The sequence below is a fragment of the Crinia signifera genome, chromosome 3, assembly GCF_055691185.1.
Source record: "Crinia signifera chromosome 3, ASM5569118v1, whole genome shotgun sequence".
Lineage (NCBI taxonomy): Eukaryota > Metazoa > Chordata > Amphibia > Anura > Myobatrachidae > Crinia > Crinia signifera.
In genome coordinates, this window is record NC_139219.1 from 90,844,027 (window position 1) to 90,870,800 (window position 26,774).

The 26,774-nt window shown below is 41.4% G+C and overlaps 1 protein-coding gene across 1 annotated transcript in view; it reads right to left on the minus strand.

Annotated features, from left to right (window-relative positions):
- Window positions 1–26,774, minus strand: part of SYNE1 (spectrin repeat containing nuclear envelope protein 1) — a 503,588-nt gene that overhangs the window by 234,411 nt on the left and 242,403 nt on the right. Inside the window, 16 exon segments of the mRNA XM_083176202.1 lie at window positions 3,901–4,083; window positions 6,447–6,605; window positions 8,097–8,247; window positions 10,767–10,946; window positions 11,911–12,539; window positions 12,820–12,973; window positions 13,718–13,884; window positions 15,969–16,092; window positions 17,349–17,536; window positions 18,260–18,358; window positions 19,945–20,172; window positions 21,327–21,477; window positions 23,155–23,315; window positions 23,996–24,136; window positions 25,220–25,396; window positions 25,875–26,042. Of these exon segments, the coding sequence (XP_083032328.1) occupies window positions 3,901–4,083; window positions 6,447–6,605; window positions 8,097–8,247; window positions 10,767–10,946; window positions 11,911–12,539; window positions 12,820–12,973; window positions 13,718–13,884; window positions 15,969–16,092; window positions 17,349–17,536; window positions 18,260–18,358; window positions 19,945–20,172; window positions 21,327–21,477; window positions 23,155–23,315; window positions 23,996–24,136; window positions 25,220–25,396; window positions 25,875–26,042 (3,060 nt within the window).

Sequence of the window (26,774 nt, forward strand, 5' to 3'; positions counted from 1 at the left end):
AAGACAGCTGGGGCATTGCAGAGGCCGAAGGGCATCACTAAATACTCGTAGTGACCATCCCTCGTATTGAATGCAGTCTTCCACTCATCACCCTTGCGGATACGTATCAAGTTGTATGCCCCACGGAGGTCCAGCTTGGTGAAGACGGTGGCACCTTTCACTCGATCGAATAATTCTGTGATCAAGGGGAGCGGATAGCTGTTTTTGACTGTGATGTTATTTAACCCTCTGTAATCAATACAAGGTCGCAGACCACCATCTTTTTTTTTTACAAAAAAGAATCCTGCGCCCGCTGGGGACTTTGAGGGCCTGATGAAGCCTTTCTGTAAGTTCTCACGAATATATGTAGACATGGCTTGAGTCTCAGGAACCGAGAGAGGGTATGTACGTCCCTTGGGAGGAGTCTTTCCAGGAAGGAGGTCAATTGGACAATCCCACTGACGGTGGGGCGGCAGTGTGTCGGCTGATTGTTCACAGAACACATCAGCAAAGTCTCTGTAAACTTCGGGGAGGCCAGGCACAGAGGTGGCCACGGCAGAGCGCACAGGTATCACAGGGTTAATGCAATGCTGATGACAATGATGACTCCATTGCTCTAATTGTAAAAGCGACCAGTTGATGGTGGGGTTGTGGAGCCTGAGCCAGGGAAGGCCCAATACAATGTCATAAGACGCCTTAGGAATGACAAAAAATTTAATGTGCTCTTGATGTAAAGTGCCTACTTTCAGCAGAACCGGTTTGGTACTGGCACGTACCTCACTGCCCGGAATTTTACTGCCATCCACTGCTGTGACGATGAGATGAGGATGTAGAGGCATCACGGGAATTTGTAACTTGGTAACAAGATGCTGAGAAATGAAATTTCCTGCCGACCCGGAGTCGACCAAAGCGGAGCTTGATCTGAGTCCAGCAGGGGTCTCTAAGGACACTGGAAGGGTAAAGTCAGTACAGGGAGGAGACTTTGAGACATGACCTAACCTAACTCCTCCGTTACAGGTTAGGCCCTGGAGTTTCCCGACCGCTCGGGACAATCATTGATGAAGTGACTGGGAGCAGCACAGTAAATGCAGAGTTTGTTGCGCTGTCGACGGGAACGCTCTTCAGGAGTCAGGCGTGATCTACCTATTTGCATTGGTTCTTCACTCGCAGGGGACTCTGAGCGTACTTGAGGAGTAAACTTGGGAATTAACTTCTTTTGTTTCTCTAGACCTCTTTCTCTGATGCGGAGATCAATCTTTACACACAGAGAGATTAAGTCTTCCAAGGAATCAGGAAGATCGCGGGTGGCCAGTTCGTCTTTAATGCGGTCTGATACCCCTAGCCAGAACGCGGCTGTCAGGGCTTCATTATTCCATTGTAACTCAGAGGCCAAAGTCTGGAACTGGATCACATATTGTCCCATGGATCGGGACCCTTGTTTGACCCGTAGTAAATCTGTGGATGCTGAAGTAGAGCGTCCAGGTACATCAAATATACGGCGGAAAGTCTGTAGGAATTTGCCATAGTCTGACAAGAGGGGATCAGATCTCTCCCATAACGGTGATACCCAATTGAGGGCGGAGCCAGTTAGCAAAGACACCATGTAAGCTATCTTAATTCTGGCGGTAGGGAAATTGTGTGGAAGAAGTTCAAACTGGATCTGACACTGGTTGATAAACCCCCGGCAGAGTTTAGGATCGCCGTCATATTTGCTGGGGACTGGTAGCTGGAGACGGGAAGGTAAAGCAGCGGGTGGAGATAGATTCCCCTGGGTAGTTGACACAGGAGTCGGCAATGACTGCTGCAATGTGTCCAAGCGATTGGATACTTCTTGAAGGAATTTTATCACTCGCTGCTGCGTGGCTTCTTGAGTCTCTATTCGGGCGGTAACATTTTGAATGACCGCTGGTCCCACACTGGGGTCTTGAGCCGAGTCCATCGGTCTTGAACAAACTGTCAGCGCGGGCGGATTTTGTGTTCCCGGCTGTGACCGTGGTGGACCAGTGGAGGGCGCTGGAGAGCCAAAGGCAGAAGGTTTGTTGTAGGACATACACGGGGAGATCAGGGCACAGCGAACCAGAGAGTTGACGGAGACCAGGAACAGGGGCGCGGAGTCTAACCTGCCAGCGGTATTCACCAGGGAGCCCCGCAAGGAACTTTGGACTTAGCTGCGTCTGACAGGCAGGTCGCGGCCCCCTGCCCTGGTCCTCTGGACGCAGGCAAGGGAGATGATACTGGAGAAGGAAAGGCAATCTGGAAACTGCGGAGGACTGCACAGGATGTCGACAGCTGAGGTAGACTGTGGTGCCGACAATGGTGCCGACGGCTGGTAGATGGCTCAGGTATATGCTGGAGAAATAGGACGTGGGTGATAAAGTCTCTATAGAGCACAGCAGCTGAATGTCGACGCTGGTGTCGACGGAGCCAGTCGCTAGTTCAGGACAAGATGGAGAATGTCGCTGAAAGGCTTGGAAGCCAATGGTGGTAATGGCGAGGCACCTGTACTCGACTGCAGAGGTGGAAAGGCAGGAGTCTTCTGGAGATGGATAACCCAGGAAGGTATAGCGGGTGCAGGTAACGCTGGAGAGAATCACAGGGGAGCCTGGAGATCTCGGAGTCTTGGAAACTTCTCTGTCACAGGAGAATACTGAGAGCAGGTAAGCAATTGTTCAAGACAAGGAAGGAAGGCCGCAGGCCGGCTTTATCCCCCTTGCTTGTCTGTGATTGGCTGCCAGCTGTAGCACCAATCAATGCTGGGAAAGGAGCACACACCTTGATCCAGGTACAGGTGTGTGGGTCAGAGGTGACGTGGATGGACAGCGGGGATTGGTCTGGGGAATCAGCTGACTTGAGAGTGTCATGGCGGCACCCATGCTGCCCGGGAACGGCGTGCGCTTGGCAGGGAACTATGGCAACTGACCGCGGGGACACAGGGGACATCGCGCCACACATCAGAAGCCATGCGGATGACAGACCTCTCACGCAGTACCGACCATCGAGATGGTAATGAGCGATGTTTCCGATGGTAAGATCTGCGGTTTGTGACATATATACTCTGAGGGAGATGCATCAGCAAACTAATAATGTATCTCAGTCTGCGGATACCATAGGCGCCGAAACCGTAGGTGCTCCAGGGCCTGAGTGAGGAGCACCCACGGGCCACGGCAGCGGGGTCCCAGCAGCAAATATGCTGTTAGCAGCGGGGGTCCCTGCAGCGGATGGGAACTAGTAGCAGTATTAATACCGCTTCTAGTTACCTTCTTCCGCAGGGACCCTGCTGCTGACAGCATAGCCACTGCCGGGACCCAGCTGCCAGGATCCCCTATGGCAAGCAGCGGGTGAGTCCCGGGGGGGGTCTGTAGGAGCACCCTCCTGAAAAAACGTAAATCGGAGGATACTGTAAATGAAAACCCCAAAGTGATGCATTGTGCAAAAGTATAATCATCACCTGGATGTAGAAAAATTCATGTTCTCCCAAAACAATTCTTGATTTAGTAAATACTGAGTGAGGGGCGGTGAGTTCTCCCTTTATTACATGTGTGTCCATGTGTCGAATGCACAAGGTTTCTATGGGGATTGCTTCCTTATGAATTTAACAAACTCCAGAATGCAAAGTATTCTCAAGAAAGGCCCCAATGGCCTTAAGATATTATAAATATGTGTCCAAAAACTCTAAAATTATTAAATGGACCCCCATGTGCCATTCCTACATGTGTCCTAACACAATGTGACTTTTTTGTAGGTAGTCTTATCACCCATTAGAATACCACCTATCAAATTTAATGTAATACGTTCCTAACGATCTGATAGGTTGCATCCTTAACAATGTTGGTTTTGGCTGTCTCCGGCGTGTTTGTAATGAGAGCATGTGGACTAGTAATGACATACAGTACTTCAAGCCATCCATTAATTAGTACACACCTGAAATTCTGCAAGAAAAGCTTTCATTTGCTGACTGCTGCTCAAGTTGGTGATGTTCTCATTCATCTGAGAAATGGAACTGCTAGACCATCCATCAATTTCATCATTAATGCTCAAGGCATCTTCCCATAAGGACAGGCTCACACTCAGCCTTTGCAGGTTGTCATCTATTCTTTCCAGGACCTTTTGACCAGTGCCAAACAAATAGTATATTATTTATATATCAGTTACAACAATGCATTTTTACAGTTCTGTAATCAGAGATGTATATCAAATCATATTCATATAAACGTCATGCCATGTATACACTATGTTCAACTACAGACATCATGTACAGTAGGAGCAAGTTTCATCTTTGCTCCTTTGGCCATGGCTATTCTATTGTTCTCAGCTGCAATACGTATTGTATTGCAGCTGAGAACAATAGAATAGCCATGGCTAGCCATGACCAAAGGAGCAAAGATGAAACTTGCTCCTACTGTAAACAATGTATATACACAGTGTCCAACTACAGCTATCATGTAAACAACATATATACACAGTGTCTAACTACAGACATCATGTAAACAATGTATATACACAGTGTCCAACTACAGCTATCATGTAAACAACATATATACACAGTGTCTAACTACAGACATCATGTAAACAATGTATACACTGTGTCCAACCTCAGACGTCATGTAAACAATGTATTTACAGTGTCCAACTACAGACGTCATGTAAACAATGTATACAGTGTCCAACTACAGACATCATGTAAACAATGTATTTACACAGTGTCCAACTACAGACATCATGTAAACAACATATATACAAAGTGTCTAACTACAGACATCATGTAAACAATGTATACACTATGTCCAACCTCAGACGTCATGTAAACAATGTATTTACAGTGTCCAACTACAGACATCATGTAAACAATGTATTTACACAGTGTCAAACTACAGACATCATGTAAACAATGTATACACAGTGTCCAACTACAGACATCATGTAAACAATGTATACACAGTGTCCAACTACAGACATCATGTAAACAATGTATTTACACAGTGTCCAACTACAGACGTCATGTAAACAATGTATACACAGTGTCCAACTACAGACGTCATGTAAACAATGTATACACAGTGTCCAACTACAGACATCATGTAAACAATGTATACACAGTGTCCAACTACAGACGTCATGTAAACAATGTATACACAGTGTCCAACTACAGACGTCATGTAAACAATGTATACACAGTGTCCAACTACAGACGTCATGGAAACAATGTATACACAGTGTTCAACTACAGACGTCAATGTTGTAGCACAAGTGTAAACAATTCAATTCAACCCTCAATATACTACAAATTAGAATTCCTATCTAAATAAACATCTGTGACATCAGCCACCCGCCCCTGGCAGGCATCGGTGTCGGCCCCGGCCCTCCCTCCACGTAGTGAACGGCCCAACGAGTGTTTAACTCGCAGAAGCCATTCACTGTCAGGGTTTGGCCAGAAATGCGCATTCGCAAACCTCGACCGTTAGGGAATCGGCTCCTTAGTGAACAAATCTAACTGGTATATAATGGATAAGTGGGGAGATCTTAGCCAAAACATGCTTTCAGAGATGAATGTAGTATACTGGGTCATGTATAAGGCACTTTATCCTTTGTTTACTTCTGAATTTGGATTATGCCACATGTAAAATATATATAGTTTAAATCCCTGGGGTCCCACTGCCCAAGGGCCCACCTCCTTCTACTCCCTACAGGCAGTGGGAACCCCAGCAGATTTCCCATGTAACCCTGAGGGACAGTCCGGCACTGTGCTTACATTTCACCTATTTAAAGCTGACTCTGAGTCATCAGCTAATAATACTTAAAAACTACAATAAACAAATGTCTTGGCTCTTACAGTGCATCAGCCAACTACACACAGTAGAGGACATAGTAAGTGAGAAGCTGCTACTTTAATTGCTGAGGCGCCAATTTCGACACTTACAGAACCATAAAAAGTTAAACTAATGCAATGGAGAGAAGTGTATTCAGTGAATACAGACTTCTAAAACCACACTGCAGAAATGAACACGCATACAATGTGCAACAACCAGTGCTAGGTCTATTTCTATATACAGTCCCATCATCACCCTTATTAATCCGGCACCGAGTGCTCTCTTTGTAAAGTTGCTGACTCCTAGCTGCCCGAATACAGCATTTATTCCATTTATCCATTGCTTGGCTGCCAACGTTATGTCTAGGTAACACGCACTATGCAATACAAATGTTCTCGCTCTTGTGGATGATGCTTCAGTACTTTAGATAATAGAAGAACATATGGGACCCAAAAATCACTGGTGTATCTAATATACGCCATTAATAAATATGACTACGCTACATTGTATCATACCAAATTGTGTGTAGCCAAATTTATAAATAGAAAACAGTGATGCAGATAAATCATATTGTCAGAATTATTCATGCAATGATTCTCTTTATGAGTCACTGAAAAAACTTGAGTCAGTAAATGAAAGTATAATAAGCCAACATCTTACGTCAAGCCACTGATCCACATAGTGGTCCATGTCTTTCCTCACTGAGCTCGAGTCGCAGCCATGAACTCTCTTCAGCTCAACCAGCAAATGTTTCCCCTTGTTAGTGAACTCATCCAGATCTTTCTGTTTCTCATTCAGTTCATTCTTGGCCGATTCATGCTAAGAGAGCAAAGTCATTAAATGACAGTAGCTATCGCTGTATTACAAAGGCAGTGCTTGTTTTCTGGTGGTGCACAACTGTGCCTGTTATTGGTATCATTTTACGATGTTAGATCGTTAAGAGGAAGAAATTAGTGAAATACTGTAATATGAGATACAAGTATGGATAAAATGAGCATCTGAAGAATGTGGAAATGACTATAAATCTGTGACCATGGGCCTAACTCTACATCATTTGGAACAGGACAAATTCGGCCCTGTTCCGATGTTTGGGGGTCTGCGCATGCTCAATCGTGTATTTGTGCTTGTGCAGACCGCGCAAAGGGAAGGCTTCGGCGAGTTACATTATAACCAGGCTGTTTGTGCGGGGAGGGAGGGCCGAGGGCGGATGGGGGCACTGACGGAGCTGGACCATGAAAACACTAGACATTCCCATGGGTACGCGAACGGGCCGATGCCCCGACATCATCCACCCGCCGGTCTTCATTGTATCGCTCGTAAATAAAAGTCAGTTGAGCAATCATTCAATGGCATGTGAGGGGATGTGTTCTCATACACATTCCCTCACATGGTAGCGAGGGTATTCTGCGGCGGGTGGCTTCTCAGGCGCTTGGTATGCATTGGTGTTCGCAGCTCATTGAGCTAACCTGAATTAGGGCCTAATTGTGTACCAGTAACATTTTAATATAGAAAAAAGCGCTGTACAAAGACAGCAAAATCTATTTAAGGTGCAGCACCAACACATTGTGAGATCTCTTAAGCCACATATACACGAGAATTGAAAAGATATCGCTCGAAATGGCCAATCGGAGTTATCTTTTAATTTTAAAATGTCTTGTGGGTACACTCAATATTATTAATAAAGCACGCTTCATCACACGTGATGCAGGTGCATCATTAACGACCCCTCCATCTGCTGAATATGCAGGTCAGTTTTGGCTAGATAGCCAAAGACCCACATGTTCAGCGGGTCCCGGTGACGCCACTGAACGATATTGTTTAGCGATATCGTTCTGCGTGTACACTCAATATTGTTTGCCTGGGAGTTCAGGGGCAAACAATGCTTCATTGTTTATAGAGCACATCGGCTAGTGCGCATGGAGCTAAAGACATAGATGAAAAAAGACTATGGGCATAAATTAATACAGTATGTACTAAACATAGTCCAACAACTCCTAGTGGACTGGAATTATATTTATTTGCCTAAGTATTCTTAAACTGAACAGCTGGCAGACTGTACACAGGAATACATAATGATAAGCAGAGTTCAGCTAAAGCTGTCACATTACAGCAAAAAAAAAAGAAGGAAAAAAACACAGTCGAAAAAAGTTATCTATCATCTTTTGAGAGATAGCCCATATTACAAAACCTAGTCAACATATTCTAAGCATGAAGGATTTTATTGAATATCAAATTTTGATAATATACTGATTATCAATATATGGTTGATTATTGAGCAAAGAAATATTACATGTAAGATGATCCCCTTACCTTTGCGATGGTACGTCGAACGTCTTCCTGGTCTTTTAAAGTAGATTTTATTAAGATCATATTTTCGGCACTTTCTATAACTTTAGTTATAGTGGACTTCAGATGTTCATAATCTTTTATAAGTTCAATAAGAAGCAAACATTGTTCTTGACTGAAATTAGAAAGAAATGTCTCACTTATTTGTACATTAAGAATATTGTTAGAATTTCAACAATACAGGTTGAGTATCCCTTATCCAAAATGCTCGTACCAGAAGAATTTTGGATAACGGATTATTCCTTATTTCTGAATATTTTTATATTTCAATGATGTATCTTGAGGTATCTTGCATTTATGTTGTACAAACACATCAAACACATGACGTGCACACAAATATCTTTTATTTGGGCATAAAACAAGGTTTCAAAACATGAACCAAAGTTTGTGTACTATCTCAGGTACTGAATTTGAATGCCAAGCAATCATGTCCTTGCACATATTTAGTGCCAGTTACATATCATGTCCACAGTAGTGCTGATGCCCCAAGTAGGTTTTTTGGGAACACCCAAAAAACGCCACCGGCCCTTCATCTCCGCAGTGAACGGCCAGGCAAGTGTGTAACTCGCTGAAGCCGTTTGCTGATGGTAATACAGCTAATAATGCAAGCAGCCTAAGCTGACATGCACCAACAGGAAGCGCAGCTGTGTGCAGAGAATAATCAGATTGGAATTTAATCTTCCAAAGTATGAAAAATTTATTTTAAAAAGACAATTGTATACATCAAACTTAATAAAATAAGACTCATAATGGGAGAAGTGCACTTCATGAATAAAACAAGACAGACTCAACAGACAACATTTAACACAAACAATGCTTGGCATATGTATAGATAGGCTCAGAACTCAAACTTTTTGACATAATATGTCAAAATTGCAAGGCTGAGGAGGGATCCAAAACGCGTTTTTGTAGCTGTATCTTGGTTCCAGTCACCGCTGAGGTATTACCCCTGATTGCTGTCTGAACATCACCAACAGATCCTGCACTAAAAGTCTGGGCCCTGGATCCCTCCTCAGCCTTGCAAAACATCTGGCTGAGTATGAGGGCGGACTGAGCACTGGACTATACCAGAGCTAATTGTGGCTTTTCATTTATAGCCCAGACACCTTTACTTCTTAACGGGACTGGTAACTATACAATATGTGCCTTGCATATTATGTCAAAAAGTTTGAGTTCTGAGCCTATCTATACATATGCCAAGCATTGTTTGTGTTAAATGTTGTCTGTTGAGTCTGTCTTGTTTTATTCATGAAGTGCACTTCTCCCATTATGAGTCTTTTTTATTAAGTTTCATGTATACAATTGTCTTTTTAAAATAAAATTTTCATACTTTGGAAGATTAAATTGCAATCTGATTATTCTCTGCACACAGCTGCGCTTCCTGTTGGTGCATGTCAGTTTAGGCTTCTTGCATTATTAGCTGTATTCTTGTCTCCACAGAGGCACACCACCTCTGATTACAGGGAGCAGCAGCAGTCTCCAGGCTAATAATCATTAAGTGTACATATTCCCTCTGATCCAAACCAGCGCTCCTAGGTGACCTCTGGGTCACACCTATAGTCCTACGGTTTGCTGACGGTGTTTGCACATGAGCATGAAAAGTGCATGCACAAACCCCGACCAACAGGGCTGAGTCTGAATTCGGATCACAACAAGCAATCCTGAGTCGGGCCCTTTAATGCTTATGTCTTATTGAAGAGTGAATAGCAGCACATTCAGGTAGTCACAGACAGAAAGATTAAATAAATATATTATTTGGATAAAGGGGGTATAATGTAATAAATTCCATCCAGTGAGGGAATACTTTCTCTTTGGATCTTGTGACAATTAAACTATTGTGTAATCATATGCAATTTAGGCCAATAGAAGTGCAATTGTGTAAAGCCACAGAGCACGTCACGCATCTACTTTTGTATAAGTGCACCTGGTGTACCAGGGAGATGTGGGTGCCGGACGGCTCCCCGACAGTCGGGATTCCGACAGTCATTACTTTGCTGGCCAAAGAGGGTGAAAAAGTTTGAACAAGTAGACGGTAGAAGTTTGGAAGACCAAGAATATTCCATCCAACTGAGAGCAGATCATAACAGAAATGGTATACACCTATGGGTTCAGTTAAATAGTACAAAAGGATAAGGAGGAAACTTCAACCCTTGAATACTCTACCACTCAGTGGTGAAACTACCACCATTGCTAGTGATTATTATAGCTTTAGTCCTAGGAAGTTAGGGTAGCCTGGTGATGCCACCCGCCTGCTAGACTCTTGTTTTGCTCTTCTGAGCATGTGATGAAGCTCCGTTTAGACACTAAGTTCTGTGGTTTCTACATGCCCAGGAGAAACCCTCAAACTTTGCTATTGGGCCTGGCAATACAGTGTACTTGGTACTTCACTCTTAAGCTGCAGAGACACATTTAATCCATTGCACATAAATGGTGTGGTCCCAAAGTCCCCCCTCTGCCAGAAAACTATCATCTTTTGTTGCTTAGGGCATATTTTTGCAGAACCATTCTTTTGGTATCGTCTGTACAAATGCAGATTTCAAAGAAGAATCTCATTGCCATCAAGCAGAAGAGTGCAGAGGAACTTGTAATTGGAGCAATCTGTTTGAGCTCAACTTGACTTAAAATAATTCTTACCTCTCACTAATGAGCTTTTTGGTGTCCTCCCAAGTTATTGTTAGTCCATTCAGTTCTTTATCTGCTTCTACAGCCCGAGATAAATCCTGTTGGGCTATCTGCTTTGCTTTGTCCATCAGCCACTGCTTTTCATGTTGATAGGAGTTCATTTCCTCCTCCAATTCATTGAAAAATTTCAATCTGCAATCATCGTAATATGGAAAAATATATAAAGTTAGATATATAGTTAACCCTTTGAAGATGTATAAGCTGCATTAATAAGTTATTGTGGGTTAGGTAGATATAGTCATAAAATTATATATTGAAACACTCTATTACATTATATTTTAAAAACATATAGCTAACACATTTAGAATAAATAGCATGGTATAATGTTTAGCATTACTTTCTACCAGCACTGAGGTCATGGGTTTGATTTCCACCATGACCCTTACTGTATGGAGTGTGTATATGCTCCCCATGCTTGCCTGGGCTTTCTCCAGGTACTCAGGTTTCCACCCATAATAGAAAAATACAGAAGACAGCATAATCCTGACACCTAGAATCCCAACAAATCCTGGAGTTAAGTGGGCACTAGGTGAAGTTTAGGGTTAGGCTGGGGTAGGGGGACTTATTGTTAGGCTGTGAGAGGTCAGTTAGGGTTAAGCCGTGGGAGGGGTGGTTAGGTTTCGGCTGTGCGAATGATAGTTTATGGTTAGGCTGTGCGAAGGTTGGCTTAGGGGCAGATGTCCTAAGCCTTGAAATGTAAAAAGTGGAGAGTGATACAATACCAACCAACCAGCTCATAACTGTCATTTTACAAACACAACCGGTGACCTGGCAGTTAGGAGCTGATTGGCTGGTACTTTATCACTCTCCACTTCATCACTTTTCAATGCTTAGTACATCTGCCCCAATGTATCAGGATTTTGGCTGTTGGGATCCTGTTGTCGGTGTACTGACTATGTTCATGTGTTTAGGGCAGAAAAGATGGGTCAAAAGGTTATTTTTTGCCATTAATTTCTATGTTTCTATGAATATTTAATGCATATCCGTAACATATATAAAACAAAAAAATTATAAACAGAACAATTTTATAAATCCTTAAAAAGTAACTACTAACTGGGCCTCCTAGAGGACCAAATAAACAAACATGCTGTATCACCTTTGCTGAAGTGCCAATAGTGTTGGCTCTTTCATCTCGTCATTGTCTGCCTTTTCTTCAATGTCCTCAACGGTCTTCAGCAACCTTTCTCTGCAATCAATAAACGATTTCCATAAAGCCCCAAGAGCCTCTGCCTCACTGAGTTTTGTTCCTAAGAAGGTTTGAACTTTCTCCAGTTCCAGGTTCAGATTATCAGCTAGTGCTCTGCAGGAAGTCCTCTGCTCGGTAGCAGAGCTTTTCAGATAGTATTGTGATTTGGTGAGTGCTGCATCTAAACTTATGGACTTAGATGTCAATTCATCAATTCCCAGTACAACACTGTTAATCTCTTTCTCAAGAGTGTCAGAGGATTCTTTATCCAGGCTACTAGTTCCTTCTACAGTTTCTTTTAAATGATGGACAACAACTGATAAGTCCTTGTACATGTGTAAGAAGTCCCCTAACTTGGACACAGAATCTTGGCGTCGCTCCGTAATTTGTATTGCTTCTTCAAAGAGCTGTACACAATCTCTGACCCTTCCTTGCAATACAGAATGGTCTTCAGAATTGGTCATAGAGCACAATTTGTAAAGCTGGTCCTCCAGATGTTGTATTCTCTCCTGCTGCCTTTTAGTCTCTTCTACATGATTCTGATTGAAGTAAAGAGAAACTTTCAGTATGTATTATATGTGGTATGAGCACAACAGTAAAATTGGAAATATGCTGAAAATGTTCATAAGTGCATCACGCTTGTTGATACTGAGTTTGGCAATCTTTAATACCTCCATATTCTCAGAAAACATAATTTGTGTAATCTTGGTAATGAGACTTGTAACGTAATTATGTTGCTTGCCCACAGTATAACTGCACTACACTATGGATAAAATACCCACACAGTTCTATAGATGTGCAAATACAAAAATAGGTTACCTTGTTTATAGATAGAGCAGTTTCATGATCAGATGTGTTTATTTCTCCAGAATCTTGCAATTCTTTAAGGAACTGTTTAATCCATAAAGAGAATTCAAGCAATAAATCATCAAATTTCTGATGTTCACCTAAAGCAGACACCAGAACTTCAATCCTGCAAAGGGTACAAGAAAAAAATGGCAAGAGTTACTAGAGGTTCTCTTGTGGCATAACATAACCTACAGTATACTGTATTGTACTTGTCACACCATTAGGTTTTGGAGGAGACAGCTGTGGGTTATCTGCAATTCCGTGACTTTTGCAACTTCCCTAATCCACTTTATTTTAATCTACAACTGAAATTGGAGATTTAAAAAACACAACATGATCATCACAGAATCTGAAGTCTTGAATTATGTCCTTTGCACCTTGATATTACAACTGTACATAGATTTATGTCAGGTTCCTTGGGAAAGCAAACTTAATTAATTGAAAAGCAGAATGGGCTGCGAATGGATGATACTGTGTAACATCCATTCGCAGCCAACCAGCCAATCAGCTCCTTACTGCCATGACATAGGCTGGGTTTGAAAAATGACAGGTAGAAGCTGATTGGCTGGTTGTTGATCACACTCCATTTTATCACTTTTTGAAGCTTGATACATTAACCCCATATGAGGTAAATATTAACATTTATATTTTTTTCTGTTCAAGGTAAATACTGTCTGTTTTTGCATGTAGCTCACAAATGTTGCACAGTGGCTTTTCTTTTTGCTTTATTTCCAATCATGACTCAGGTCCAAAGTGCACCAGTGTACCTAGTTTTGCTTATATGTCCATAAAATGTACATATGATAGGTACAGTAGTTATGTGATTAAGTTATATGAATAATGAGAAACCAGTATTGGAGTAACTCACCTTTTAGAAATTGCATCTGGGAGAACATTCCATCTTTGGGTCATATCTTCTAAGCGCTCTCTTGTTTCCTGTACACTATTTTCAGGTGAAGTTTGATATAAAGATGCGGACAGCTGGACGAGAACTGTATAGCGCTGTGATTGAGTTGGCAACTCAAACTGCAAATTCTGTCAATGGGAATATTTATTAAACTGTTTATAGCATACTTTGAACAGTAGCTATAATTTTTACTTTGTTATGCTCTCATGAATAATATATAAATGTCCAATCTATATCCATTTGCAATGTTCATACATTTATATAACAAATATACCAGTATATATCTTCAATTCCATTTGCATGTAATATCTAATAATTAAATATGTTATAGAAACAAAAATTAGAAAATAACAAAAAAAATAATAATGAAAAATACAGAATTGTACCATTTTTAGATTACTCAATGTTGGATTTGGCTTTTAAATAATTGCCTCTTTTAATCTGCAGAACAATTGAATTGCGCTGTTTCATACAACTTGTGCCCTATTACATAAACTCCATAGTGATTAGTGGTTTTTGTAGATTGTACATATATTGAGCATCTGCATAGCTTTACATTTACTTTAATGCAAATGAGAAAATTTAAAATAAGGGCAATTTCCAATGTACAAAGGGCCTTATTCATGTCCGTTCGTTCTGACCCCTTCGTTCGCAAGGGGTCTGATGGTGTGCGTCTGCACATGTGACTGTGGCCATGGCAAACAGGGTGTTCACAGGCGCACGCACCCACGTGTGTAGGCAGGGGGCATGGAGGGGCATATGGCTGGGCCATTTGCATATCGGAATGTCCAGAATTTCATGGGTGTTCCCATGCAAATGACGCGGGTGCGGAGGGCGGGCAGCTGTCATCACCAGATGTGGGTGGATCCCACTAGGCTGCGAATGGATGATACTGTGTAACATCCATTTGCAGGACCTGCGAGGGAATCACCCTTGCGATGGGTGTCGCCCAGGCCACCATTCACAAGCCAGGGTTTGGTGGACTGCGAATTTTCAGCCTTGTGAATCAACTAGAATAACCCCCAAAAGTCACATGATGGCAGTTGCTACAGCTATAAGTCTGGGAGAGTTTGAGTAGAGCTAGAAATTAATGTTGTTATGCCACAGTTTGCATGACCCTGGTCAGATAATCAATCAGCTGTCCTGGTAACCTTTCCAATGTTGTTTTACCAATAGGCAAAAATGTGCACCAATCATCGTCCTAGCAACTGAACTGGATAGTGAAGACCCTCAAACATTTTCTAGACAAGTAATCACATTTTAAAAGTTGATATTACTCAAATGATAAAATAGAAACCTAAAAAGGTCAATAAATTCAACTTAAAATAAATCAAGTCTAACACTTATAGGATCCCAACAAAAAACAAATCTTAAACAACCCAAATGGATAACCTCTGGCTAAATATAAGTGCAAGAAGTAATCCTGCCATAAGTGCTTGCTCAAGCTCTGAAATGTCAAGTACCAAAAGGCCTCTGATTTCTCCTACTCAGATTCTATGAGTGTTATTCAATCTTGAATCCAACTGTCGGAAATGTTGCAACAGTCACAATCAAGATTGAACACCCCCCATAGAATCTGAGTTTTCGATGTGAATTCAACAGTCGGTATTCAATCCTTTGACTGTCAAAAACATTCCAACAGTCGGAACATCAGTGGATTGTCAAAGACAGCCACAGATGATCAGAAACAGCTGGGGATTCCACAATCCAAAGTCCGTTGTCAACAATTCAGATTCGACTTTTTTAAAAAGACGAATCTACGTGCCTTCAATGTGGCTCACTCATGTGATTTCCCTGGGAAGCGGGCGCAAACAATTAGATTCAGCTTGCACTTTTAAGGTTTATATCTTCATAACAAACTGCTACTGGTGGAGGTAGGGAGAACTAGCACCTAAACAATGCGATCACAGGCATCGGACTCCCACAGTTTATGGGAAGTCTGACTTGCTTTTTTGTGTGTACGCAAGTGATACAGAAAGAACATTCAAACTGCTGCCTGACATAGTGTATTAGAATTTATACATATGATCTACGTCATGATACCTTCTGTTATGTTTTTACATTACAGTATATCTGTATATTATCCACTGCAAAACACCTTAGTCACTAACAATGATACAACAGGACATTAGCAAGCACAAGATCAGTGATGTATGTAGGTTATGGCTCTTCATTGTAAACACATTGTTAATTCTGTATATATAGTACATACCTGTACCATCTGTAGTTCAGCTTTCAGTTTTATTACATCTGCAGAGAACAGTGCTTGTTGTGGGCACACCAACGCTTCACTTCCTTCCAGCCAGGTCATAAAGGAGGAAAAGTCCCTTTCTTGTCTGGAATTAAGAGGCAAAGGTACCATAATCTAAATAACCTGTGTAAAGACTGTGTACAGATGAATCCTTGTACAGTACAGTGTGGATTTTGTTTAAGTGGCCAAGAAATAAAATTAGTGGTCAAATAATTCAGATCACAAAACAGACTTTGAAAATCTACAGGCTATGTGCCTGATTCTGTAATGCTGTATGCAACACTGCTCGTAGCTATAATATGCTGGCCCCAATAATGTGACCATAAATATCCTTGACATTGTAACAGGTCAGAATCCTAATAGACAGGCGCATTTCTCCATCTCGACTGTATGACTTTTCCCTCAGAGGTTTTTTATTACAAGCTTGCATCTGGAAATGTCTTAGGGGGACATTTACTAAGATGTGTATTCTACTTCACATGTGATGTTGCTATGGGCAACCAATCAGAATCTACTTCTTATTTATTTAGTACGCTCTAGAAGATAGTAGACATGATCTGATTGGTTGCCCAGAGCAGCATCACATGTGAAGTATAATACACATCTTAGTAAATTTCCTCCTCAGTGTGATCATATAAGCAACTCTATGGTTGCTTGGAATATCCATCAGAAGTAAACTTCTGGATTCATGTACAGGATGAGACACCAAAAAATGGCCGCAACACACCAGTGTTTGACGTGCTGCCTCCTATAAATGCTAACTAACTTACTCTGCGTCCAGATCCTTACTGTGACCATTGTCAGTAATCAAACTTGGCTCATGCATTGTGCGCAGTACAAATCCACAAACATAGGCATCAACGAAAGATAACAAAGGATGTAGGCACTGGGAATAGTGGGTTAAACAATTCAAAAAGGCTGCCTAGTGGTGACCTCATTACAGTGTGTGCACAATTGCTCCGCGCCTCCTAGGGCAACACTTCCCGACTGACGGACTTGTTCGACAATACTGTATGGAGTCAGGTGCACTGTAAGAGAGGATCAGGCCTGTGCGCTCCTCCGTTAGGACCCTCTCCTCTCTCCCAGCTGCAGTGCAGTAGAGTCTGAGTACTATAAGGCACGGACTCTACTGCGCATGTGCAGAACTCTGAAGAAATGGTACCGCGGCCATTTTTCTGGCAATTTTGGCAGGGGACACCAGATGGGTAAGTATTAAACAATAGGTGCAGTATGTAATTCTGTGTGGAGACCTGGAAAAAGGGTACCGGGGGAACTTGAGGACCGAGGTTGGGAACCATTGATTTATGCGATAGCATAGCTTTCATATGTATAATTGATTACCTCTGCCAATTTGCTAATAATTGCTCCAGCAATGTATGCCTCTCTTTAGCTTTTGTCCAGGCAGCTTCGACTTGCATCTGGAAGCCTGAGACCATCTGCATTGCCTTATCCTTATTTGTGAGTTTACGAGCAGCAGACGTCAGGGAATGGATACTGCTCTTCAACATTTCAACATCATGACAGAGATCCTGAAGGTGACAACAAAACATATTTGATAGAATAGAATAGAATCAACTTTATTGGCCATGTATGCTTGCGCACACTAGGAATTTTTTGTGGATTTACAGTGCAGCATCAAGCAGGGATGAAGGGGGGGGGGTGAAGGCATTACATACATTACATTGAGACATTACATGTGGGGAACACATACCCGCCGAGCTGCACAGCCCCTAGGCAGCCATCAGTGGCGCAATTGGTCGCTGCAACAGCCAGGAAGGCTGATGTGAATATTAAATAAACAAGGACCTATTTATATATTAAAAATATCTAGGAGAATGAACAGTGACATTTATGTAAGTATTTTAATTTTATTCCAGTAAGCACAGATTATTATTATTATATTTTTATGTATAAGGCGCCACAAGTGATACGCAGCGCCGTACATATAGAACACATTAGAACAGTACAGAGTACACAGAACTAGACATAACACAGTTAAAGCACAATTATTAGTACACAATACAGCTGAGATATAGGGAAGTGAGTGAGAATAGATGCCGGTATAGATTGTAGGTGAGTAAAGGCCCCCATACACTATGCGATTTTCGGCCGATTTCATCCGATTTCGGCCCTTTGGCTTTCAGCTTCCTGCTTGTAGCACATGTGATGTCATAGAGTCACGTGAACTGTGTGCGGGAAGGAGGGTATATCTGAATCATTGGTTAAATTCCCAGATGCTAGCAAGGTATTACCTGATGCGAATGCAGAACTTTGTATGTTTCTGCTGCAGATGAGCAGTTGTTTATAGGACAGGCCAGGGAAGCTTCAATTTTCTCCAAAGTATTCTGAACCTGGAAATAAACAATGGCCGGCTATAAAATTATCTGTACAAGTACAATTGTAATAAAGACAAGCAAAGTTGATCAGTGAGCAATCTGGCCACTGTGCAAAAAGGGGTACAGCATTCACAAACGTGAGCCTCCAAATTTGTACTGCTTGTGGTCAGCCTACTTATGCTGCAAATTGCTAAGAAACTCTCCCTTACCATGGTATAGACCTGACACTGCCCTCCATAATCACTTGATTACACTATTTAACTGTTACACACAAAAGAAAGTAATACGTTTTTGTTTTTTTTCAGAAGAACCTAGCCTAGGTTGTAATAGCTAGTAGGAAACTGATCAAAGATCAGGAATCAAACTTTGATGAGGGATAAAGTTGATAGAGACCAATCATCTTCTAACTGTCATTTTGCAGACTGTGGGCCAAATGTATTAAGCCTTAACAAGTGATAAAGTGATGGATAATAAAGAGTGATAAAGGGCCAGTCAATCAGCTCCTAACTGCCATGTTACAAGCTGAATTTAACCCTTTCAATGCCGAGTGAATTTATAAAAAAAAAAGTTGTGAAAATTGCCAGGCAAACATTTGTATTCATCATAATGACCTGTAATGTTGTCCTTATGGAGGAAATATAATCTTTTTTTTACACAAAATATTTTATTTGAATTTATATAACAAATGTGAGTGACCCTGGAATTTTAGTGGATGTTTTGTGCATCTCTCGCAGAGCTGTTGGCACTCAACGGGTTAATAAATGACAGTAATGAGCGGATTGGTTGGTTCTTCATCACTCTTTATCACCCTCCACTTTTTCATTTGCTAAGGCTTAATACACCTGACCCTGTGTATGAAAAATGACAAGAGCTGACTGGTTGGTACTTTAAATGTCTTCAATTTGGATTCATGGATGTGTACTTATGCAATCACAGCTGCAACCCCATATGCAGTGAATGTGTAGCTGTCTGGAAATGGCTGCAGGAACTGAGACATTGGTGCCATTTTTTACGCATACGAGATTGCAAATGTTGGTAGAGAGACACGATCTGAAAAAGGTTGAAATACACCTGCGCTTTTGACCCAATTCCCTGCTGCCCCCCAAATGTTCCCTAGTCACACTGTGAGCAATATCGCAAAGGTGGCTTGGTTTTTGCGCAGTGGTATCACAAAACATGTGTAAGCAGATGGTAATCACTCAACTGCGTAGATATCAGCATTGCATACATCCATGAAATAGCCTTTTAATCTCTAGCCAAGCTTTGAGAAATCTGTGACTGTATCTCTTCCACTTTATCTTTATCCGAGATTTGAGAAATCTTCCCCCAATTCAGCAGCTTGGACACGTTACAGTGATTTGAGTTGAATGACCCAGATTAATTTCTTAAACTTTTTTTATATTTGTCAACACTGCTAATTTTCTTTATAACAACATTATTTTAACTACAGCTATGTATTAAAAGGTATCTATATCAATGAGAGACAATAACTGCCATCTAAATAATAGAGATGTTCCAGGTCACATGACTTTGTCTATCACTAATATCCACAGTACTATCAAAGCTATTTGTAGGAGTGTGTATTTATAATCAACGTTTACCTGCTTTACTGTGTCATCAAACTTCTGCTGCTGTTCGGCATTACCCAGGATGCTTTCTTCCAGCCGATGCACGTGTTCATTGAGGCCATCCCAATACTTGCCCATCTGTGATAGCCGCGCTTTTATACGAGCCATCTCCGCAGAGCTAACAGATCCAGCAAAGGTGTGACATTGGGCTTCAAGATCTGCAATTCTATTGGTTTTATTCTGAAGCTCCTTAATAATTGCCTACAGAAAATAATTTTATAATTAACTTGATAAAAATGACTTTAATAATAAATGACCCAACATAGATTCCGGTTTATACAACAGAATTTTAAAATGAAATTGCCAAAGCAGAACATTTTACTCTTCACTTACACTTGCCTAAGTGCAGCTTATTTGTATGTATAAAGTATTGCTGTGTATAGGAGATTACTCTTAGTTGTAGATTATTCTACTTTAAAAATCAACTGCGAGTGTTACTCTAAATCAGAAATTATTAGGTTTCTGTAATTTGCATGGTTGTAACAAGGGTTATTCGGAAAGCTGGTGGCTAGGAGGGTGTCCCAGTCACTGCCACAATGGCATTTGACTCCAGCTTGCACTTTGCTGCAAGGAGAGTACAGTACATATTTAGGAGACACCTGCCACCCAGGTGCCTTCCTGCTTGCGTACCCCTCTTCTGTAACATTTCAGGGTGCACAACCCCTTAATTTGCCTAATGACATGCCAGTGACCATTACCAACATAGAGTGGCTTGAACAAATATCGAATCACACAAAAAGTCAATAGATTTGTATCGTGCTAGGAACTTGAGTAGTATGTGTTCCAGGGCTGGAATCTGGGCATGGAGTTGGAGAGGAAGCTACATAGAGAAAACTGGGTTGCTTAATCAAGTCTCTGCACATAAGTAGGTAGTGATGTGAAGACAGAGGTCTAGTCTCGAGTTCTGTAGAACGTAGTTAGGTAGTGGCAACTGCAAGGAGAATTGGCACTGACGATGCAGGATTCAGAGACTAAAGGGATGTATATATAGACTGGAAGAGTTTGACTAAGCGATTCAAGATAGTCGGCTGCCATCCCAGTAGCTAGTCCATGTGTATAGCCAAATACATTTTGCGGCAGATAGTCAAAATTGACTTGCCTGCATAGTCTATTTGGCTAGGTGATAGTTTGGAACAACCATTGTTAAGACCAGTTTTAATCTTTTTGGGATTGAATACTTTTTCAAGCCACCAAAGTGAAAAAAACTTACACAAACAAAAACAAGTTTTATCACTGAGCCGCACTGAATGCTTACCAATCTTGCACTGAGCAGAAAAAATGACATACAGTACTGATTGGTCCATGCATAATACAGTAAAAAAAGTAGCAGCTTTCAAACCACTGAAAGAATTCACCTGGATTTGTGTGACTTGGATCTCTGGTGCAATACTGGAAAGTTCTAGGTTACTTAGTTCCTTTTCCTTTTCTGAAATCCAAGTGGAATGTGCCTCAAAGTCATGGTCAAATTTCTCCCAATTTTCCATAATGGTTTCCATTTTACTTATGCTTAAATAAAATGAAAAAGAAATAATTAATGTCTATCTGTCTGATTGCCTATCTATCTATCTATCTATCTATCTATCTATCTATCTATCTATCTATCTATCTATCTATCTATCATTTCAGGATGAAGCAATGCCTTCTTAACAGTGCACATAGGCGTGCGCAGCACATTTTATTAGGGGGTGCACTGTCAAAGGGGCGTGCCTAGCACCACATCTTGGGCATGTATAACACCGCCCATTGGGTGTGTCTAACAGCACCAATCTGGCGTGTCTATCATCATCTATTGGTACTCGCTACAATATAAAACGGCTCTCAGTATAATAATACATGCAAATAAAGTAAAAAACATATATGGATGATATGTAGTGATATGACAATGGTCTGGTACAAGTAACAATGCAAAACACACATAATTGATTGATGAGCGCTTCTTTCAATGGAATACAGTTCTAAAAAGCAAAAGTCTTTGGTAAAAGGTATTGCTGGTAGGGAGGTGTTCATCAGGGTGGGCACAGCATTAGGGGGTGCCTGTGCACCCATAAGACTCAATGTGCGCAAACCTATGACAGTGCATTACATTGCAGCTTACAGAGCCATGGAGAAAATAAGCATTTACTAAGTTTGGAACAATTGCTTTCAAGCATATATAATGTGCCCACAAAAGAAGCCTCAGTGCAAGTCAATGTGACACTTGTCTTGTGGCTGTGCTGCTGTGTAGGGGAATTGCTCATCATCTAGGTTTTATGGGGGTATTCAATCCTGCCCAATATTTCCGATAGTCGGAAATACCGACCAGGACCTATTTAATCCTGGCAGTTTCTGGCCGGGACTTGCTACTGCAGATTTGGATCTTTGGAAAGCCAAATCTGCATTGGCGGAAATGACCACTAAATTCTCGAATTAGCGGCCTTGTGCGCATCTTTTCCAACTTTCAGAATGTTAGTAAGAAAGAATAGAAAAACATTGAATAGATTGAATGTGAATTTCATCTATTATAGGCAAAAACTGGCGATATTTCTGTCTTTTAGAAATATCGGAAGGGATTGAATACTCCCCATAGCGGCTGTGGTTTTATACAGAGATTAGCAATGTTCCAGCTATTAACTAAATGTGCCCCCATACACAGGTCCAATTTGGACTGTTTTCAAAATATTGGATGAAAAGTGGCCAAATCGGTGGTGTTTGACAGCAGGTCGGATCCGGTGGGTGTTCCCGTGCGTATCAGATCCTGTAGATCACACATGCAGGACGTATAATCTATCAGATCCGCCAGCGGCACATCGGGGGAGCGGAAAAGCAGTATCACATCAGATCAGATCCATAGGGGAATTGCTGGGCAAGAGAAGTGCTCCTCGGAGAACCCCCCCAATCCACCCCCTGCCGCTGGCAGCCAGAGAGAGAGAGAGAGAGGCTGTTTTTGTGAAGGGGAGATGGAGATTTCAAAACTCCTCTTGAAATGGGTGGCCGCTCAGTTAATCAGCCACTGTCCATTCATTTGAAAAGAATTTTGAAATCCGCGGGAACAGGCCGCTAGGCATGTGAATAAAGATCAGCTGAAAACAACTTACAATCAAAAATGTAAAGAATAAATAAATATCAAAACATATCAAATAATGACAGAACAGGACGCATGTGATTAAATACAATTGTCAGCAAGTAATAAAGTGTTGCACATACTTTGCAGACAGGACCTCTTTAACATGTTTCACGTTGTCTTGAACCAGTTTAGTTTTCTCCTGTAGGTGGTGCTTGCTCTTGACTCCTAACTTTATCTCCGAAGATTTCATCACTAGGCTTTCAACTTGGACTGAGACAGCTTCACTTTGTTTACAAACCTCCTATACAAAGACAACAGAGTACATCAGATAACTTCACTTATATAATCAGGGCCGCTGAGAAGGGGGGTACTAATTACCCGGGACCGGGCTTGCTGGAGGTCTGACCCCCCTCCGAGTTTTAGAATTCCCTAATAGCAAAACTGTGGCACGGTATGATGGGACTTGTAGTTTCACAACAGCTGGAGGCCATAATTTGTCCATGCCTGGTTTAGACATAACCAACCCTTCAATGCAGCTGTGGGATAAATAACAGCCTCAGATTTAAGATCTAGTCTAGTGCTGTAGATGGAAAAGAGAAACTCATAGGTAGAACAGCCCATGGGGATCAAGGAGGGGGTAGGTGTTGGTGTATGAAGAAATAGGTAATCTGATGTTCAGTCAGATCTAACATATAGTATGTGTCCTGTCAGTTAATGCAGCATTGCAATGACATTTGGGGGGAAATTTACTAAAGAAAATTTGTAAAACATAGGTGTATTTGTATCCAGAAATACACTTATTTTTGACATTTACTATCCCGAAAATACGGCAATTCGTATTCGTATTGATAGCACATCAATACAACTACGAATTGCTGTATTTTCGGGATAGTAAATGTCAAAAATAAGTGTATTTCTGGATACAAATACACCTATTTTTTTTACAAATTTCCTTTAGTAAATTTCCCCCTTGGTACTTACTTTAGCCTGCTGAAGTTCTGATGACAAAGTTTCCAGTGTTCCAAAGTTCAAAGGCCGCTCAAGAGTAGGCCCAATCTGCTTCAGATGCTGGGTAATTGATTCGTTGCCTCTTTCTATATCCTCCCAGTTGTGCAATGTGTCCTATAACAAGGAAGCTAAGATTATCATAGCAGTTGTATCTACTTGAATAAAGTCACTACAAAAAGTAGTACAATGGGTAAATAGCTAACAAAACGTGGGTGAGATAAGCCATGGATTAAATGAACAAAGTTAGATTGCCCATAATTAATTATTTGACTGATTGGATGTAGTCAGCATGCCAACAGTCAGAATCCTCACAGCGCAATCCCGACTGTCTTAATGCCCACAGATCCCTGTGGTGAGTATGAGGGTTATCGGAAGGGATTGAATACTCCCATAGCGGCTGTGGTTTTATACAGAGATGAGCAATGTACCAGCTACTGTATTAACTAAATGTGCCCAAACACAGGTCCAATTTTGACTGTTTTCAAAATATCGGATGAAAACTGGCCGAATCGGTGATGTTTGACAGTAGGTCGGATCTGATGCGTGTTTCCGTGCGCATCGGATCCTGTAGATCACACATGCAGGATGTATAATCTATCAGCGGCACATCAGGGATGCTAAAAAGCAGATGTGGAGCTGTAGTCTGAGGGAAGAACATGAGTGAAAGGCGCACCTAGTACCACAGCCCATTCTGAGGTGGGTGGCAGACTGGATGAGGCTTGGTGGTATTGCATTCAGGCACTACTTCCGCCATCACTGATCCTCGCACAGTGCAATGTGGAAGATGGCTGCGTGCAGCTGTCAGTTCACCACCATATAGAACAACATGCTCAGTACTAATTCTATTAAATTTGCTGAAGATAGTATTGCAGCAAAGTGAGCAGCATGAGAAGAAATACCTTATTAAGTGCCAGATGTATCAAGCTTCAAAAAGTGATAAAGTGAAGAGTGATAAACAACCAGCCAATCAGCTCCTACTTGGTTTTTCAAACCCAACCTGTAACATGGCAGGTAGGAGCTGATTGGCTGGTTCTTTATCACTCTCCATTTTATCACTTTTTGAAGCTTGATACATCTGGACCTTTATAATAATTTGATTAAATTACATTTAAAGAAATTGTTACCTTTAAGGAATGGAACAATGCCAATATATATATAAACCTTGTTGCTTAGTGCCACCTGTCCAACGTGTGTTACCTTCAAGCTTTCTTCTTGCTCTATCACTGTCTTCTCCACACTGTCTAGTTCAGCTTCCATCTTTGTTAGGTCATCTTGAATATCTCTGGGCATTCCCTTGTCACCTTGCATCTGCTTAGCATGTGCAATCTGGAGCTGAATATCCTCCTTCTTCAGATGGATTTTCTTTATTTCTTTCTGCCACAAAAAGACCATATTGCAACTTAGAAATGTTACAAATAATCATAGTCATGGAAAAAAATTACAAAGTCTGTAGTTGATACTGTCAGATTGCTCACAATTACAATAAGGCATCAATGGGTTCTATTCACCAAGAACAGTCGAAGAGGCATTATTAAATTCTAATCGGTCAAGGTGGGATTCATACTGCTTATGAACAAAACAATATTTATATCTAAGATGTAAACTTACACTATTATACTAGTATCTCAATACAAAAGCAGGTGCGCCTGCAGTTTATTACAGCATAGCAGCTGGTTCACAGCAGTGTGCCGGGGAATTGACGCTATATTTATTTTTAACTAAGATCTTCCTTTCTAGCGCCTGCTGTGAACGTAGCTCAGAAGAACGTCCATTCGTGTACAGATATCAGAAATATCCTTTTATTTGCAGTACAGCCCAGACGAGGATTGCCAGGCAATGAATTGCTTAATACCCCATAATGGAGAAACAGCTCCTGAGCCTCTTCAAAGCTTTCAGCATTCAGTATCTTCTCAGCTTCAGACTGGACATCTTTAGAACTGGAAAGTAACTCACTGAGGACGTTCTTCACTTCTTCCTTGTACTGTACACAATCTCCAACAGAATTTAAGATCTTCTCTGTCTGTTCAATCAGAAAGAAGACTATTAGAAAAAATGTTAGGCACATTCTGCCTATTTACTTTACGTATTCAAATGTTATGTGTAGGGCTTAAAGTGGGGAGGAACAGGGTGGAACTTAGTTCCACCACCTGTAATGGTGAGATGGAGCTAGTTCAACCTCCACCTTGGTCCTGCACAGTAATTCTAACAGAAAAGCATTATAGTTTGACAAAAACCCTATCACTGGTCCTGATTCTGGGTTCAGTATGATTTCCTGGCATTCAAAATACAAACGGTCAAAATACCGACAAGTATTGGCAGCTTACTTATTAACCCAGCCATGCCCGCTGTCACTGGAGAGTGCTCAGAGCAGCCAGCCCATACTGCAAGTGAGCACCTACTAACATCCGGATAGAATCCAGCATTCTTTCTAGCATGCAGCCAAGAGGTGACACTCGATCACAGCAGGATCGCAAACTGAGGCACCACAACATCCGGAGCATTCAGCTTGTCAGCATTGAATTGGACATTGCTTTGTCCCTGGTTGCAAAGATCCCTCCATCAACATCAATGAGGAGGTAACATTGTTGCCAGCAGCTTAATTTGAAGCGAGTATCAACCAGCTATAAAAATTCATCTTGCCAACTGCTTCATTGTGGATATTGATCAAGTTATTTTGAGAGGTATATACATTGTGGCTATTCTATTTATTAATTATTTCCATGGAGAAAAATACTTTATATATCTAGAGTAC